General features: G+C 36.7%; 1 protein-coding gene across 1 annotated transcript; it reads left to right on the top strand.

Annotated features, from left to right (window-relative positions):
• The first annotated feature begins 883 nt into the window (after nt 1-883).
• LOC135468001 (annexin A4-like) lies at nt 884-19,261 on the top strand. Its single transcript, XM_064745999.1, has 15 exons — nt 884-977; nt 5,848-6,030; nt 6,552-6,656; nt 7,532-7,603; nt 8,040-8,408; nt 9,322-9,403; nt 9,788-9,882; nt 10,095-10,208; nt 10,439-10,529; nt 10,917-10,996; nt 11,296-11,352; nt 11,750-11,939; nt 13,564-13,622; nt 14,038-14,160; nt 14,456-19,261. The coding sequence occupies exons 2-15, from the start codon at nt 5,881-5,883 to the stop codon at nt 14,516-14,518; spliced, it is 1,650 nt and encodes a 549-aa protein (XP_064602069.1). The 5' UTR covers nt 884-977; nt 5,848-5,880; the 3' UTR covers nt 14,519-19,261.
• Nucleotides 19,262-19,888: the final 627 nt, after the last annotated feature.

The raw sequence follows: 19,888 nt of genomic DNA, 5'->3' as shown, positions 1-19,888 counted from the left end.
ATCAAATAAATAAATAAATAAAATCTGAAATAAACCTTTGTGTGGTTAGTTAGCTGTTGGTCTTTGCATTGCGCAATGTTTAACACCAAGACGAGGGCTTGTAGGCCTACTTACCTAAAATATTTTTTCCCTATTTTAACTTTAAATCAACTTCGGGAAAATAAATGTCAGCAGCTGTTATAAATATGTACTACTTCTAGTGGATGATAGGTTTATTCTGCTAAAATTTTCCTTAGGTGCATCAACATCGTTTTATAGGCCTGTAGCTAGGCCTGTCTGGAAGCCGGATTAGGCCTATACTTGAAGATCTGTTGACAGCCACATCGCCCATATCGCTAACGATGTGGTCTTCAACTTGGGCGTGCAAGTCAAATATGGCCAAAATCGACGTCTAATTTAATCTAACATGCACATTAATTTCATAGGCCATGTAGCCCTTCGTTATTCTCTTCATTATGTATCACAGTATATAGAAAGAATTTCTCAGACTTGTGTTTATATTAATTTTAGGGAATTTCTTATATTTTTTATAACTAGATAATAGTAATTGTTTGTCACACAGGTGTATGGTGATACAGTCGTACCGCACTACAGGCCCATGCTGTATGTAAAGTCTCCCTACGTCATAGGCCTATACTGCTGACGTTAATATAGATAGTTCTGTGACTAAGCAGAGATAAAAATTGCGAAAGGGCTTATCAAAAACTGTTCATATCACAATATTCTAAAAGAAGATTTCGTCTGTTAAAAGTGATAGTAAAAAATATTTTGTCACAGGCAGAAAAATACCGCTGTACTTACAGCTTTCTGAACTATTCAGGCGTCGTCATCGCCCATCGATAGGAGTTATCTTCCCCGTATTTTTGCCCAGAGGGCAGTGAAACACTACGCGAAGGGATATAACTCTGCCAAAGTGTTTCCAACGCGAACTGCGGAAGAAAATACGGACGAACGTAAATTATTATCACCAAGGACAGGTAAGTGTTGTCTTTCACGAGAGCTCGTCATCAAATGGAGGGATGTGTATGACAATCGTTAATGAAGTGAAAGTATTGGTTAAACTCCAATGAAACACGGACTGACGTTGTTGTTGTTGTTGTAGTCTGACAAACATGCACCCGATGACCTGCTGTCTCAGCGACATACCGCCCCTACCAACTTTGCTGTTAAAGTGTTGCATTCACATTTATTTAAAGACTAGACCCCTTAACGATGGACCGTGGTAGTTAATGTGAATATAACAAAAGGACTTGAGTGAAGTTGTAAATGACAAAAGTGGATGAGTAGGCCTAGATTGTAATAAATCAAAAGGACGTAACTTGAGCCTTATGTACACTGTGTACAACAGTAGGGCGACTGTTCACAGCGTTCTGTGTATAGCTGCCATACACTGTGATTGCGAAAGTAGATCAAGAAAGTTGAAATGGCCAGGTCACAGACACTCAATCCCAGTAGTAAGTGTAATATAGGTGTACACATCATTATTAGTGTATGCAATAACCGTACTAGTATTACAGCTAGACCTGTAATAAACATCTGTGTTTCATTATTGAACACTGTGAAGCCCAATTCTCAGCAGATTTTCTATGTTCATTCTTATAAAGGGGCTATGACTATTGAGTAAGTAGGTTGACCTTAAATTAGTGCACTTTTGCATGTACATCATTTCATTAGTAACATCATGCAGGTGTTTTAATTAACGGTTTACAAACTGTATATTGTTTAAATGTCTTAATCTTGTTTTAATGTTGCCCATATACCACTGTGAAATTCTTCAACCTTTTCGCATGTTTGACAGATGTTATTCTGAGGGCATGATTCTGTGTAGACTGACAAAATCATAGGTCCATTGTTTGTGAAGTCCCTGAAATTGGAACAGTTTGCCTCAAAATCAAATTAAAAAGGTGCCGAAATCACTGTGGTAGTGTATCTTTCATGTGGGGTAAGGTTGATGTTCACATGAATGTCCTACATGGAAATTATGTATTTCTGTGTTAGTGGTTATCAACTTTCATATTTTTATGAATATTTTATACTCTGAACATGTCGTTTGCAGGTATGTGAAGATAGGGCTTCATGACTATGCAGGTTGTTGCTGATTATTTTTATTCAAGTGAGCAAAATTAATTGAAATTAAAACTTGTAAATATTTTCTCAAGCCAAGCACAGCTCCAGACATCCAGGATTGGTTTTTATTTTCACGTAAGACATTGATATGTGTGGTTTTATATTCAACATTGCGCTAAGGCAGATGGTTTACTCTGTAGTGTACACTGGGCACCCTGTTTCCTCAACTGACAAGAATGACAATGTTAAATACCAACCAGATAAATAGCTAAATAAAGTTATGACATGCGTGAAGCCTTTCTGATGCTTATTTCATCAATCAGTTTTATTTTCACCAGAAGGTTGTTTTTACCAACTGCTTGTTTCGACATTTTGAATAAAATACATTCTGAATATTTGTGTATAGAACCTGTTAATGGTTAACTAAATGCTTTTACAGAGTGAGAGGAGGTGACTTTTCAGTCAGGCACATTGACCTACATGTACAGTTTTTAAAAACTGTAACACTAACATACTTTCAAGTTTAAAACACACAAACTTATATTTTGAGCTTAGATAAAGTGAAAAGTACCAAGAAATTAAGTTTTGTGTTACATGTATTTTTTTTTCCTATGATTATATAGTGTGTAGTTTCTGACTTGTAATTCAAGCATGTTACAGCATCTCTGCAGCATTTAGTCATGTTTAAATTTTGTTTATTTAGATATTTTGAGAGAATCATATTGTCTAGAATGATTGAAAACTACCTTTTGCGAATGGTGTTCAATCTTTCTTTTTTATGTGAGAAATGGAACAGGATTTAGCACTATCCCATTATTAAACAGAAATGTACACTCATAGTAAGTTATGAATAAAACTGTGCTGCTCTGGTTTTTCAGTACAGGTTAATGCGTTTAAAAATAGATGTGACTGGGTACGGATTGTGTTTTGTTTATAGTTTTAAATTTATTTGTTGTGGCTTTTCATGATATAATGTTGTTGTGAACAAATGTCAGAGACTCAGGCAGAGCTTAAGTGCTATGAGCCTATCCCCATAAAAGTGATCTGCGTTAAAAGTGGTAAGTGATGTTAATTTCAGTCATGCTTGTGCCTAAAACCTCCACAGTCACAATCAGGGACATTACATGTATGGGGTATGACATTGTATGGGGTTAACTGTATAACATACGTATTTGTAACCTGTTGGTTTGCACACAGCTCACATATATCACTTTTATGTGATTGTACTTAATATGAATAACATGTCATCTGCATGCTTTTGCCAATCAGGTGTCATCTGCGATGCTCTTGTATTAAAGTGGATGTATGGAGACTTCACTTAACAGCTTGAAATTGACTTGGCTTTAGTACACACTGCATGTGTAGAAGGACTTATTTTTAAAGCACTGATCTACAAATCAACGGAGTATTTTATGCAGAAATTTTGGAAACATTTTGTTGAAGTTCAAGATTTGAAAGAACCATTTTGAGCAAATCCAGGTGGAGCTGGTGGTGTGCATTCCGATATCATGGGGTCAATTCTAGGATTACTCTCTGGGAGACACCGTCATGGTTACCATGGCTATGGAGGGCATCATTCTGGTGGCCACTTTGCGGGACATGCCTTTGGACATCATGGTTATGGTGGACATCATGGATATGGTGGACATCATGGATATGGTGGACATCATGGATATGGTGGACATCATGGATTCCGTGGACATCATGGATTCCGTGGACATCATGGATTCCATGGACATCATGACCGTCATCATTAATAGCTCTGTGGGAACATTTCATCCTTGATGAGGGAGAAATCGTCGTCACTGAGTGATAGTACAGTGCAGGATTTTATATATGTGATTTTAAGTACTAATGTTTTAAATTTTAGTGTTTGTGAAAATATCACCAAAATAGGCACACGACTGCATGCAATCTTCAGTGAAAATGTGTTGAAGATATTTAACACTAGATGTACATACATGATACAAACACATGCACATCATCTACATGTAGATCTGGGTTATTTTCCAACAGGGATTCTTTAGGAGATGGAATTATTAAGTATACGACGAGGAACAAATTGACTTCATATCTATGTTTCACTTTCTTTGTTTTTAATCCTAAGCCGTAAATACTTGTATTAATACACACAGTTTCATTTATGCAGACTATACCCACATACCAAATGCAGAATATTTGGTGCGTGGGTATAGTCTTGCATAGGACTAGGTTTCTTGTCATGTTTCTTTGTTTGGTAGCATAATGACATGGCTTTTTGTCAGTTATGATATTTGTGAGATGGTGTAAACTCTGTACATAGCAGAGACATGGTGCTCTTAGGCTCTGTATTCACTCATACACAAAATTAACAAGTGGTTGTCAAAAGCTGAACAGGAGCCTGATGGAGCCAAACTGGTGAATCAGAATTCTGAATACAGTTGACAAGATTGGTGGTCTACATCTTACTGTTGTGTGTGGGAACTACTGAATATGTATTATCTTATAACAACAGTTGATTAATTGGTGCTTTACATATCATCTTTGTTATCATTTCAGAGTTACACTTAGGTATACAGGAAAATGATATGCAGGGCCATATCTAGAAAAAAATTCATGGCCCTGATCCCAGTTTGGAACCCAAAACTTTTCAGGAACTGAAATGACTGGTTAGATATGGTTGTGATATGGTTAAATGTGTACTGCTTTTTGGTGATGGTTTAATAATTATCCATGTGTGAAGTACACATTATTATTGAATTTCAGTAAATTAAAATCTATTGTATAGAACCAAAATTGGATGGTGTTGTCAGAATTTTTGTTATTGTTATTCCTATAAGCACACATAACATTTGTTCTTAACATAAAGTTTTCACTGTAATGTGATGTTAAGTTTACTATGTTACCATTGTGTTTACAGCAGATCTTAGAAGAATGAAGTGTTCACTGATCAGTCCTAATTCTGTGATCATTCCTCATGCTGGATACAGTAAAAACCTATAAAACCATTCCTAGACTTTATAGCACATCAATAGTGATCAATGTTGTGGGTCACCATGACGGTTAGGCTTGGCCTAACATAATAAACAGCATGGAAAGTAACTCTCAGCATCCTACTCACTTCTATTCATTACTGACAATTCCAACTTCAAGGGGAATAAATCTGCATTACATAAAGTTATATGAAGTTTTCATGAGCAAACTAATTGCTTCTTGTTAAGATGAGGTTACGCCATGAGGTTAAGATGCTTCTCTTTTATTTGCCACAAATACAAACAACAAGATGTTGGTTCAGTCCCAATCTGTAGGATACCTTTGCCTCCCCAGTTCAAACGGAACTTGATGGCAATGACTGGTCTACAGCACTGGGGACTACTTAGGTGGTCTTGCAGTTATACTAACTGGACACTAAGAAGCAAGTCATTCCCAGTGGGCTGGATGTAGCTCAGTTGGTAGAGCGAAAGGGCTGGGCTTCCCAAGTTTCAGGCTCAAATCTCACTTGAGCCAGGATTTTTGCGGGTCTTGAATTACCAGTGATGGAAATTGTATCTGCTTGATGTATACTGCAATGATGATTGCAAATTGTTTGTTTTTGTCATATGACTGCGCATTACATGATTCATGTTTGCTTGTTAAAGTTACTTAAACACTGTTTAGTCATAGTGTTAGTTCCACACATAAGACATGTCAAGTATTATTTAAATAATATGTGCATTACAAAAGGACACTGTGTTTTTACTAATCAGCATTTTTACACAAATCAACAATGGAGTAACCATCAGACAATGCTTTTTATTTCAGTGTGATCACTGCTGTAGCCAGCATCATCTAGCAATGAGTTACCCATATGGAGGTCCCCCAGGAGGGTACCCAGCTCCTGGAGGTTACCCAGCACAGGTAGGATACCCAGGTGCCACAGGAGGATACCCAGGGGCAGCACCATCCTACCCAGGGGCACCCTCATCAGCCCCAGGAGGTTATGGAGTAAGTTTATACTTATCTAGTACCTGTAATCTACCTCCCCGCTCCAATAAACAAAGGCTGATTACAAATGAATATATACAAAACATTTATCTTCTACACGAATGTGTGTCAAATCACCTATATTGAATTTAGGTTTTTCTTCGTCCAAGTCTTTAATGAACAGAAGTGTATATTGACTACATGTACGTCTTTCCTTTTGGCCGCTGGTGAGTTCATGAGCTTATAGCCACTGATGATTCTCTGATGGTCAGCATGCAGTGCCATCTATGTAACCACTTTAAACTTTTAATATAGTGTAATGGAATAGTCTCCAGAACACTGGAACCTCCCAGATGTGATGTAAACAATCATGTTAACACCTGTGTAAAGTAAGTCTAGTATTTCATTTTTCTGTATGCTTTTGTAGCCTGCAAAGCTCATCAGAGCTATTCGGTTGCTAATGGAAAACATGTAGTGCTATCAAGTGGATATTAAACTACATGATTTTGATGGATTAAGGGCATTGACAACTTGTCTTTCAGGTTTCTATGCCAACCCCAGAGACTGCCATGACAGCTGCCTATGACTCCAGTGCGTATGGTGCAGGAGGCCTCCCCTATGCCCCACAGCCTGGCATAGGCTTTAACGTGAGTACACCACCAGCTTCAGATGCTTGGATAATCCAGCTCAAGTGGGCTGTAACAAGGAACCGCTTCTCTCTTAGAAGTTACAGTCTTTATAGACTTGTACAACAGCATCATTGCATTGATATTCCCGTGCATTTAACATTTGTAACCAGTTTGTTTTTTCATCCTAGCTATACACGCAGGAAAATTTAGTCAGGTGGAGACATTGTTTTTTTTCTTTGAGAAAACTTGTCTGATATTTTGGCAGTGTGATACTCCAGTCTGTAATTTAATGGACCTTAATGGAGTTAGTGCAAAATTTGCACAAGATTGAAAAAATACGCTTTTTTTTTTTAGTATCACATAAACACTGATAAAATTCAGTGTATTTAAAAAAAACATATTTGCTGAAATCATTGAATTTAAAACCTTAACAAGTACTTGTTCTTTTTTCCAGATATTAACACTATGAAGAGATGTAAATACAAATGTGGGAGGGTTAATCAGCAACCTACAGATGATCTTGGGTTTCCCGTGGGCTCTGCCCAGTTTCCTTCCACCATAATGCTGGCCGCTGTCGTATAACTGAAATATTCTTGAGTACGGCGTAAAACACCAATCAAATAAATAAATAAATTTCCGTGATCTGTGCAATGACCTGGGAGTCCCTCACGAATGCAATCACTATGAGTTCAAGTCCAGCTAATGCTGGCCTTCTCCGTGGATGGTCGTGGGTTTTCACCAGGCTCTGCCCGATTTCCTCCCACCATAATGCTAGCCGCCAGCATATAAGTGAAATATTCTTGAGTATGGCGTAAAATACCAATTAAATAAATAAATTTGTGTGATGTGTATCATATTTTGTAATTGTGTCCTCTTTACCTGTTTGTCTGTAGATGGGCGACCCTGCAGGAGGGATGGGGGCTCAACCTATGCAGATGCCTGGAGCACCAGGTTATCCAACTCAGGTAAGATGGTTTCATAGAAAATTTACCTCAGGCATGAAGGCATGCAGGTTTATGTTAATGTATATTTATGTACAGAAAAGAAAGGCTCAAGAGTTTATTTTTTTTAACCCAATTCAGTATATACAGTTGGCTCTTGCTGGCCATTTCACTGCCAAAGTTTTGAGTACTAACACTGGAACTTGAATGGTGTCACCTTGTTGATACTGCCTTCTGAAAGTTTTTAGATTTGTCACGTAGAAGTTGATTCCTCAAGAAGTTGCCCCGTTTTCTCCAACCTAAAATTTAACTTCTAGTTAAATAAAAAATATATTAAAATAGCTGCTGTCCATCAGTGTGCCAGACATTTCCCCAGATCAGTTTTACATTTATTTACCAGAAAGAAACTTGTTTCTTTGAAGTATTTCATGGTCTCTAACTTTTGGTTCACATTTTTCAGCCTGGCTACCCATCGGTTCCAGGTGGTTATGGGGCCATGCCTCCAGCAGGGGGAGGTTACCCAGGGAATGCTGCCCCACCCATGGGAGGCTACCCAGGGGCTGGTGTTCCTCCAGGAGGGATGCCCTCTGCTCCACAGCCCTATCAAGTTCAGAGCCAGGGCCCCCCTGGGGGTTACACACCCTCTGCTCCCTCTTACCAGCCATCCCCCCAGCCAACATATAACACATCTCAGGCAGGCTACCCACAGCTGCCCACACAAGGGCAACCAGCCTACAACAACTACCAGCAACCTTCACACACATCTGCTCCATCAGCCAGCCAATTTCCTCCTAGTTCTATGAACTCGCAATACAACTATGTTGAAAAGGTAGGTCTTTCAAGAAAGGTCCATCACTTTGATTGTCCACTTGTCTCTATTAATTGGATCACTGATTTGATATTTCTCTCTGACCTGGTGATTAATGTTAAATCCAACCAGGGTACCAGCTTAGTAACATAGTAGCTTGAAGTGATCACAGTGAAATATTCTTGAGCACAGTGTTACAGTACCAATCATTCAGTCAGTCACAATTACTGCATGGCTCATTCTACATGCACATATAAATAGGAGGATGTCATAAATTTAGAAGATTACTAGTATTTGCATATTGATAATAAATAAAAAGTTTAAGTAAAGTCATGTATACACATGTCTACTTCCTAAGACTGATTTAAGATTGAAATCACTCATCACAGATTTTAATATCTACTAAAATATACTCTCTAATGCCACGCATACACCACATCAGAATGTGCCTGAACATCAAGATAATACCTTGTGAAAATGATGAGGATTTTTATTTACTGGCGTAGGCTTGTAACAGGCATAGATAAACTACATGTAGCATGGAGGATAGGTTTGTACAGTTAAATGTATTGTACTCTTTCAAGTCTGTATTAAAGTTGACAGTATGGTCAAGTGTGAGATGCATCTGTAATTATACTCTGAACTATGTAGAAAAAGCATGAAGTAATTGAACTATTCATATAGATATATTATATGTCAGTAGATATATGGGTATTTCCAGCTAAAGCCAGTTGACAAGTTTACAATAACGGGTTGAGTTAATACTGACAGAGGAGTTAGGTTCTATTTGTCTCATTCTTGTAAATTATGCATGTATAAGTGGTCTTGAGCGCTGGGTACATGTTAAAACTTGAGTGTACAGTATTTCATCAGGCAGGTTATCTGTTCGTCCTTTGCCAATACTTACCAGGAATAATTGTAAATATTGTTACAGTGTCAAGGCACACTGAAGCCTTATCCTTCCTTTAATGCTGAAGATGATGCCAAGAAGTTGCGTAAAGCCATGAAAGGATTAGGTATGTGATAAATGTTATATCTTCCGATAAGATTCTTGACTATGAATAATATGCACAACCAGTGTATGTCTTTGCATTTGAAGTGGAATCATTTCTCTACATCTGTAGGGGGCATTTTCATTTATACACTGTCTTTTCCTATACCAGTTGTGGATGAACTTTGCGGTGCTCTGCTTGTTAAACCTAAGCTCAATTTGATTCAAATTCCTGATTTTTTAAAAATCTACAAACAACTAAAGATTTTTATAACATGAATTTGAATACACTATGCACAAAGCTACATGTATGTGTTTACAACAGTAAAGTGTTTAAACACAAAATCCTATCTCTAATAAATGTGTCACTAGTACATTATATTTTACATTTATTTGCTCTCTTCACCAGGAACTGACGAGAAAGCTATTATAGATATTCTAGCCTACCGATCCAATGCTCAACGTCAGCAGATAAAAGGCCTCTATAAAACCTGTTTTGGCAAGGTGGGTGTAAAATCTAATGAGTATTTAATTTGTAGTTACATGTAAGGTACAAATGAAGTATTCAATTTATACTTCACAAGTGTGTTAAATATTAAGAGGACAAAATGAAAAGTGTATGATAGTTCTTTGAAAGATAGTCCTCAGTTAAAAATAATTCTATCATATCAGAAAACACAGTATAAAGTATAAAAGAAATTGTAAATGCTTTGCAGGACTTGATGAATGATTTGAGGAGTGAACTGGGTGGAAGATTTGAAGATTTGATTCTAGCATTGATGTTGAAACCAGATGAGTATGACGCACAGGAGTTAAGAAGATCTATGGCGGTGAGCTAAAAGAGCTAATCTGTCTGTTGTCATTCAAACATTTTGCTATTTGCCATTCCTGTGTTCACTGTGCATGTGCATTTTGTCTTTAAAATGCAGCTTTTAAAAACAGGGTGAATGATTGTGGTGAATATAACTGAAAGTAATGCATATTTCTATTTTTATGTAGAAACATTGATTTATACAGCTTGGTTAAGAATGAAAATAACTGAAACTTTCTTGTATTCCAGGGCGTAGGTACAGATGAAGACTGTCTGATAGAAATATTGTGTAGCAGAACTAACAAAGAAATACACAATATAGCAACAGCATACAGAGCAAGTAAGACATTTTTTTAATTTTGCAGAAATGGATTGATCATACTGAATAATTCCAAGATTTTCTGGTTGAAATGCATGCCTGTGTGCTGTATGTAAGATGGTGCTTTGCAGTGTGTAAAGGTAGATAACTGTGTACAGCTTTGCCACGTGGAGATTTTCAACACATTGTTCCCCTTGCAAAAATAGCACTATGTTTTATGGTTTTTCACATGTTAAAACTTCATTGATCAATCTTTATGCCAGAAGTACATTATCTATTATGTCACACACACATCATAAGCTATGATCAAATCAAAATATCAACAGAAATCTGTTTGATTTACTTTGGGATGAGTGATGAATTCTACCATGAAACATGTAGCTTATATTTTGTGTTGTACACCTCCAGGATATGGGAAGAATTTAGAGAAAGACATAATCAGTGACACCTCTGGTCATTTCAAGAGATTGATGGTATCCTTGGCAAATGTGAGTATTAGGCTTGGTTTTCTTTACAGAAACATTCCAAACCAATCTTAGTACTGTTTCAATTGTGGTTTTATATCAAGAGGTTTGTCAGGTGCCTGGTGAAGGTCATTGGTTTTATACTCCGGGAACCCAGGTTTCCTCCAATTATAAACCCTATTGCCGTCATATAAGCAAAAAATTCTTTAGCTCAACATTAAATAAAAACCAGTTAATGGATCGATCAAAACCAGTCTTCGTAAATTTTTGTATTTTTTGAAACTGTTACCCTGATCCTGAATCTGTTAGTTTGTTGTTTTCAGGGTGGTAGAATGGAGAATCAGAACGTAGATTTGAACAAGGCCAGAGCCGATGCACAGGTCAGTAGTGGAAATGTTTGTGTATCACACCATGTTAAGTAATATGTGTTTGTATTAGATGCTAGGCATTTCATCGTAGATGAAGCTCAGGTCCATCATAAACTGAGTAGTGAGATTATTTGATGCACGACACTGCACACAGTATGTGACATGACTAAACCTAATTACTGTGCATGTACCTACAGACCTGCAAGTAACATGCATTTTACATGTCTAATTAGCTTGATTGAATGTATATACATGTACAAGTATGTTATAACAGACATAAATACATGATTTATACTTGGGTGTTGTTAAGTAATCCACTCAAGCACAAATTAAACAACTCATTTGTTGAATTTCTCCCATATGTTACCACCAGAGAATTTTAGTGGTTGTATGTATGTTTTAATTTCAGAACCTTTACCAAGCTGGGGAGAAAAGGTGGGGAACAGATGAGTCCCAGTTCAATGCCATCCTGGCATCACAGAGCTTTGCCCAGCTCAGAGCTGTGTTTGATGAGTACCAGAAACTTACCGGGAAGGACATTGAGAGGTCCATTGTCAGCGAAATGTCTGGAGATCTAGCCAAGGGAATGTTATCTGTTGGTAAGTTAAAGATTCTGAAAAATCATATATCACAGATGTTCTCTCATACTAAACATTTTATGCTAATCAGTTATCTTGTATTTTGGATTTATATCTCATTGTAATACATTATCCATGCTATATAATGATTATTTGAATCTCTTGTATAAAATAAACTGTTCAGTTTTCAAAGGTCCAGTAGTTTTGACATAAAACTACCATAAAACATACCATCTCTGGTATGTGTGCCAACATGTTTAAAATTCCTTGTTACATTTTATTTCACTTTACCCCTCAATCAATACTTGTTGAGACAATTAGCATCCATCTGTCTGTTCATATGCTTGCTAACAGTTTACCCCATTTTCACCAAACTTAAACCACACTTACACTTTGTCAATATTTTGTGAACTTGACATATTTTTTCAAAGTCATTGGGATCATTAAGTCGAAATTTTATTTAACACAATTTCTATTGAACAGTTTATTTCAAGTCCACCAAACTTACACCACTTCTTAGACGTTGTCGTGTGGAAGAAACCTATTTATTTTCAGCGATCTGGACATATTTTTGCGGGTCATTGGAGTCTGTAAAAGTAAATTTTATGCCAACCTTGTTAACACAATATCTCTTGAATCTATTTACCTTAAGTTCATCAAACTCACACCACATTTCCTAAACTTTGTCATGAGGAAGATCCCTGTTGATTTTCAGCAGCCTTGACCTATTGTTTCAAGGTCATTCAGTCATTAAAGTTAAATTTGATGAAAAGCTTGTTAACATAATATCTCTTGAAATTTATAAACAAAGTTTTCTAAACATACATAACATGTAAACCTGCATATAGGCGTGTAGATGAATCCCATCTAATGGCAAAAGCGTGAAGGGGATAGTGCAACTGCTGATTGACTCGTATCAGTATAATGGCTTGGGCGGGGCAGCTTACTTGCCTTCAGAAAGGCATCTTGGTGAAGCAGCACTAGATAAAAGAGCGGTGGAAATCCGTCCTGCAACGAGGAGGCGCATTACATGCATTCTAAGAATTCCTTTGTCGTCATATGACTAAAAAATTGTTAAGTACGACATTAAACCCCAAGGACTCACTCACTCTAATGGCAAAATTCCATGACCAATCATTTATCTGTGCTGCCATCTTTCTGTTCCTCTATACAGTCATTTCTTGGTGAACACTTTGTATGTCATGAACAGTTAAACTAAAGTTCACCAAATCTGTACCACACTTACACTTTGTCAACAGGAAGAAACCTATTGATTTTCAATGAGTATGGCCTATTTTTTAACATCTGTCTGTCCATTTTGTGGTAAACATTTTGAGTTTAATACGGCTGAGGTGTTTTGAATGGATTACACACTATTTTTAAACAAACTTAGGTCTGGCAGCAACCTGTGGATGGTCGTGGGTTTCACCTGGGCTCTGCCCGGTTTCCTCCCACCATAATGCTGGCCGTCATCGTATAAGTGAAATTTTCTTGAGTACGGTGAAAACCATCAATCAAATAAATAAATAAACAAACTTATGTGGTCTTGTTTTAAAATGATATTCAGGAAATTAGATTGTTGTTTAGCAGTTGTTGTTTGTACTTTAATTAGGACACTTAGGTGTGTGCTTTTATTGTTTTGCAGTCAGGGTTGTCCGCAACAAACACAACTATTTTTGTGATAAACTGTACCATTCAATGAAGGTAAGTGTTATGTTGAAATGAATATGACATTTATGCTCTTCATCTATACGAGTTAGCATTTGTACTGCGTACCCCTTGGTGCCCTAGTTCACAAGCTTATTAAGCACTCCCATGCTCTAAAAATATTACGTACTACCTTCACTAAAATTACCATGGCTAAAATGTCTCAGGTGTGGAAAGAAGTATTTTGTAATAGACCTTTGTCCGAACTTCATGATTTTATGAATCTTCATTTTCAGCCATTTCACATTGTGAATTTTATTCTGGAACTGAAATAAGTTCATGAAGGTGATTATGGTCTGTAAAAATTGTACTTTTTGATTTGAATTGAGGTGTTCTGATTCACAGTACTGAGGCTTTTTTTTCTGTTAGCCGAATTCAACATAAATACAAATATTTTGTTTTTTTCATGCAGGGAATGGGCACAGATGACAGGACATTGATTAGGATTGTAGTGACAAGAGCTGAGGTCGATATGGTGCAGATCAAAGACCTTTTTCACAAAAAGTATGGACAGTCACTGGAAAAATTCATCAGGGTAAGATACTGGAGAAGTGCTGGTCAAGCTTCTGTGTTAGCTGGTTAATTATGGCTAAATGAAATATAAATGTTTTATCATGTGTTGTCATGACAGGCTGTGTGCACTTTCTTCTGTTTGCAGTGTTGTATTAAACATGAACTACATAGGACTTGAGTGTTAATATGCACTAAAAAGCTGCCTTTCAAACATTCAAAGTTTTAATGTTTGAATTTAATTCAGTTGCAATTTCTGTATCTTTTCTATGTTCCATGTAGACCAATAGAGAACAGATGAATTGTTTTGTTGTTTTCAGGACGACACGTCAGGTGACTATCGCCGAGCCTTGCTGGCTCTCATTGGAGGAGGAACATTCTAGGAGAGAACATGTTTGCAGAGCAACTCAAGAGCTTACAACTCAGCCTGGAACCATAGTAGTCAGCTTGTTTTCCTTACCTGTTGATTAGAAGACAGTCAGATATTAATTCAGTCTTCTTGTCTAACAAGGCAGCTAATGTCCCAGAATCCTTCACCAAGCTATACTTATAAGGCTCTGAGGCCGAGGTTTCCTAAATATCCTTGTCTGAAACTTGATTGATGAGTGAAATCTGACAATTTTTTTTTTTGATGTTTAGGCATCTCAATTCTTTGCCTTTTAAGTTACCCACAATGTATTAACACTTCAAGCAAACAGAATGTTGCTTTATATTTTGTAATCTTGTACAGTTCACTGGTTATTATTTGGACAGACTTTTGTTTAGATGGTCACCTTAAGACTGTGCAAGTAGATTTCTCTCTTATGCTTAAAGTGAACATAAAGTCTGCCACTACATATACATAGCAAAAATGATACAGGACACAGTTATCACAGAAAAATTAGTTTTGAGTCTTTTTATCATCAGATAAGTTCACGCTAAACTTTGTACCTGATGAGTTCGTAGGAGTTTTATTGCACAATAAACTGTGGGTCCTAGTGTAAAAGGACTAATTAAGTTTTGAAAGCTGAGAAGATGAAGTTCAGCAGTCGGGCTTTGGCACTGACAGACAATTCACTCCGAGTAGGTATGTTGTAGGAGACCTTATGAACTTGGCCTATAACTAGCGTTGTAAGCATCACGTGATAATTAGCTGTAACGTCAAAAAACTTATTAGCTCTCGATTGTGGGTGTGATTTCCTATAGTGGAGAGACATATATTGATGCAATAAATTGGATTTTGTGGGTTTAAGTGTTAAATTGATGCGTTTTGAACCACACATTTATGAGCAGGGAACTGAGAACTGCTGCCCCTTTCACAATGCGTACATATTGGGCAGGATGCTACAGTAACTTCTCAGTCTGAGCTGGTAAGAAAACTACCTCGTGAGAGTCTTTGCTTGAAGAAAAATGTTGTGACCTTGCATCATTTTTCCTTAGCAAAATCAGACTTGTTATGAAAAGATCTTCCCTAAATCTGAATGAAAGGGTCTGCTGTCAATCAGAAGGTCCTGATGTGTTCGGTAAATTCCCTGAAGTCTGAACAGCCAACTAGGCCAAATGCTTACGCCCATGCAGGACAAGGATTAGCAGGGCTGCTAAAACACAACGCTTGTGTACACAAACGTCGCCCTGAACAAGTGCCAAACTAAAAGAAACATCGGCCCTTTGAACACAGAACAGAGCTGATACTCTTTGGTTGGGTATCAGGCGTTTTTGATTGTATTTTCTCACTGTTACATTGTTTAATACTGATGGTACATAGAGCTCCTTAGTTTTGTGACGTCACTCTAGATAGCTGAAACATGGCAAAATGGCGTTACCAAATGAGTGGCTAGGTACTGACGATTGTTTGCTATTTTCTTTGTTGATAAGCGATGTAGAATTTTAGAACATTTCTGGAATACTGCTTTATTAATTAATTCAGCTTGAGTGGCTGACTTTATGTTTGTTTTAATTAAACATTCATAATTATGGACGTTGTTCTTTGTTACTTCGCTGTGTTTAGCTCATGATTTCTAACAGAAGTGATGTCACACTGTGTAGTTTAAAAATCTACCTTTGTCTTTGAAAGATGTTACAACAATGATGAATGGGGGCCGGTAAGTTCTAAATAATTTACATGTACAGTCAATCTACCACAGTTTTATTGGCATAATGTGAAAGATGGTAAGAGTATATGCCAGGAGTGTGTCTTAATCTCATTACTCAGTGATGAATTTGTATCGGTATATATATATATGTAAATGTTATCTTTCATAATCATGTTTGTCTGCTATACAATCCCATTTGATCATATGTGTGCAAGTGTGTGTATGCTGGACTTCTGATTTGTTTTTAAATCACATAGTGTAATAAACTGAAAGCACTTTAACAACATTTAGTGTAGTCAGAAAGGTCGAAGAACGAAAACCCATGATATCTTTAAGGAGACCGGCCTAAGCCGTTTTAAATATATGTTAAAACTGAATATTGTCAAAAAATGTGTGTTGTCAAGTGTGTTTTTTTTTTGTTTATTTTTACCAAAATGTATGGAAGACTGATGTGTTATGGAGGTAATGCATGCTCTAATTACGTCAGATTTTATTATAGGGGATGTGTAAAAATGTAAAGTCTCCTGAGAAGTAGATAGGAATAGGCAGGATCGAGAAGTGTGTTGGTGACATTGTAAGAGATGGATGAGCCCAAGAGACTTTGATGAGAAGAGTATATTAACATGTTGTATTTGTCTCAGCATATTGTTACTCATCACTCTTCAAGGCACGTTATTTTTGTTGTGGAGGAAGACTGAAATGATTTTTGATACAGCACATGGATGTATTACATCATGATACATTTATATGTATTTATTCCTCCCACCATAATGCTGGCATCTGCGGATGGTCGTGGGTTTCCTGCTGGTTCTGCCAGGGTTTCTCCCATTATAATCCAGGCAGTCATTGTTTAAGTGAAATATTTGTCAGTATGGTGTAAAACACCAGTCAAATAAATAAATTTAAACGTATTTAGACTGGTTATAAAGTGTTGTCCATTTTTTTTGTAATTTCAGGGATTTGGTGGAAAATTTCAGAACTGATATATTGCCATGAATATATGTTTACACAAGACAGACACTTGAGTTTCAAAAGATACTCATGAAAAGAATATTGTTTTCCAAGTATGGCATAAAAACATCAATCAAACAAACTAACAAAAACAGAAAACTACTGTCTTACATGAGTTGTATGGTGGCATAAAAACTGAAGGTGAATTTCAATGGTATACTCCACAAAGTGCTACTCTCTAGCATTGATTGATACATTACACAAATACAGGAATATGGTGATACACTTATTTTTCAGCTCTCAACAGTGTTGTTTTGATCTTTTAATATTTGTTATTGGGGCAGTATGAGTGACATAAAAAGCCTCCTACATGTAGTGTACGGTTGATATTCAGTTTAAGGTGAACTGCAACACTTTCAATTTTCGCCAAAAATTACATTATAATAATGCAGTGTAATGTTGTATAGAAAATGTCCATCACTTATCTCTGTTTTCAGAATGTCACAACGTCAGTGGTGGAGACGATCATTCATGTTTGCGAAAAATGTAACAATTTTATTGAGGTCCTTGAGAGTCTGATGAATGAATCATGGCCATATTGCCATCACAACGTTCCCAAATCCAAGAGAGACAATCCATGGCGTTTTGAACAAATTAAAGCCAGTCTGGATTTGGGAAGTTTATTTCTGACCAAACAGAAGGTACAAATTGCATAGACATATACAAGATAATAAAAACATTTCAATCATCACCATGTATTTACTCTGATAACTTCCTGTTACAAATCTGAAGCCATTGCAGTTCACCTTTAAGTATGCTTGTGTATTTGTCAGGTAAGTGTAGCTCTCAGCTAGTATTTGGCTAGTACATGTACATTCACATTATAGTGTGATTAGTTGATGTATAATTCTGTTAATTTATAACTCTTTTTATCATCAGATAAATTCACGCTAAACTTTGTACCTGATGAGTTCATAGGAGTTTTATTGCACAATAAACTGTGGGTCCTAGTGTAAAATTAACTAGGTTAATTAGAGTCATTTTTCATCTGCATGGATAAAACAGTATTTATGATTAAAGCAATACCACTTTCCAGCATAACAAATGCATTTTAAAATTAATAATATCAGAATTAGACTGTAATTACATGCATTGCTGTAAATGTATTGGAAAATAATCATTAATAAGCCATTTGCAATATCTGAGCTTATGAGGCTGATATGTACAAATGATGTATCAGAACACACTGGCGTAACATCGCTTATTATGTACTTAAGATTATGCTCTGCTGTAGAACATGTACAGTGTTTTCCACTTACTGCCTGGGAAGTTTAGTTTTATTGACAGTCCTCACTCTACCTTAAATGTTACCTGCGCACATTATTGTTACATTGCTGGGCACAAGTGTTATAGAACTTCATTAGCCTATTATTATTTTTTAGTTAAATAAGCAAGTTTCAAAGAGTTGATATTACAAAAAACTAAGAGTGGATTTTAAGGGTGACAAGATTGGAATGTGTTGTATGCCTACAAAGAGCCTGTAAGGTTACAAGAGAAACCCTTTTGATGTGGCTGTTCCACTTACCAATCACTTGGACTATGCTGTCATTAGACATGCGGATGATGGTGGATAAATCACGTGCCTTAATGAATACTGAGACTCTGTTAACATTAAAAAAACAAATCTGTTAACATTGCAAACAAATTGCAAACAAATTGCTCAAATACACAATTTTGATATATTTTTGCCCATTGTTGTTAGTGTTTGCAACAGTTTGAGTACCGGTACTGTATCAGTACATCATTGATACAGCCTGTTTCCTTGGATATTCATGTGCCATGAATCAAACTGTCTCTGCATCTGGGGAGTACTGCTGTGTTTACAACCACTTAGTCAATCATATTACATGTAGTATGAGAAAGACTAATCTGACCTGCTGTTTTGCCATGTTTCTTAGTGTATCTTTATAAGGTAATGATTTATGAACTGGAAGTTAAGTGTTCTTTGTAATTTTTCTTCCTTTTTTTTTAACATATATTTTTATTTTAAGTCTCTTTAATGATCTATTTAACAGTGGAATAAAGTGTTGCTGATATCCTCTAGTCTGCATGTTTTCTATAGTTTTTTTCCAATCACCCAGTGCATGGCTGCTTTCAAGGTTTCTATTGGACTTCTGTCACCAAAGGCCAAGGTAGGCTACAATCCTCTCACAGCGGTTATTATTACCTATATAATTCTTCCAAATTAACCACTCTGAGAGGAGCATAGGCCTACAGGTAGAGCTGGGGCCTACTATGACAAAATAAATCTGCTGTAGTGGGGCAATTTTTAGACACCTTCGCAAAGTTGTGCACTCGCATATGTACATGTACCAAGTCAATGAATGGTGGGAGGCATTTGTTTCTACACTAAATGAATGATAATGACTGTTTGTCCTTGTTCAGACAAGTCCAAGAACCTTCTCACTGCACTCCCTTCTTAGAGCTGACGTTGATTAAATTTTATCTGTTTATAATGATATTCTGTAGGTCGTGGGTTTCCCCCCGGCTCTGCCTGGTTTGTTTCCACCATATAATGTTGGCCGCCGTCGTATAAGTGAAATATTCTTGAGTACGGCGTAAAACACCAAATAAATAAATAAATAAATGTAAGACGTGTCGGAAGTTGGAGGTCACGTTACTACCCTTTCGTGTCTAAAACAAAATGGCCGCCCAATGTGGAAAAGGTAA

The sequence above is a fragment of the Liolophura sinensis genome, chromosome 1 (assembly GCF_032854445.1).
Source record: "Liolophura sinensis isolate JHLJ2023 chromosome 1, CUHK_Ljap_v2, whole genome shotgun sequence".
Classification (NCBI taxonomy): domain Eukaryota; kingdom Metazoa; phylum Mollusca; class Polyplacophora; order Chitonida; family Chitonidae; genus Liolophura; species Liolophura sinensis.
This window is presented reverse-complemented; position numbering and strand designations above follow the sequence as displayed.

Coding starts and splice junctions, on each gene's coding strand:
- LOC135468001 (XM_064745999.1), top strand. CDS start 5,881: ATGAGTTACCCATATGGAGGTCCCCCAGGAGGGTACCCAGCTCCTGGA. Junction 10,530..10,916: donor AGCAACAGCATACAGAGCAA/GTAAGACATTTT, acceptor GTACACCTCCAG/GATATGGGAAGAATTTAGAG. Junction 13,623..14,037: donor AACTGTACCATTCAATGAAG/GTAAGTGTTATG, acceptor TTTTTCATGCAG/GGAATGGGCACAGATGACAG.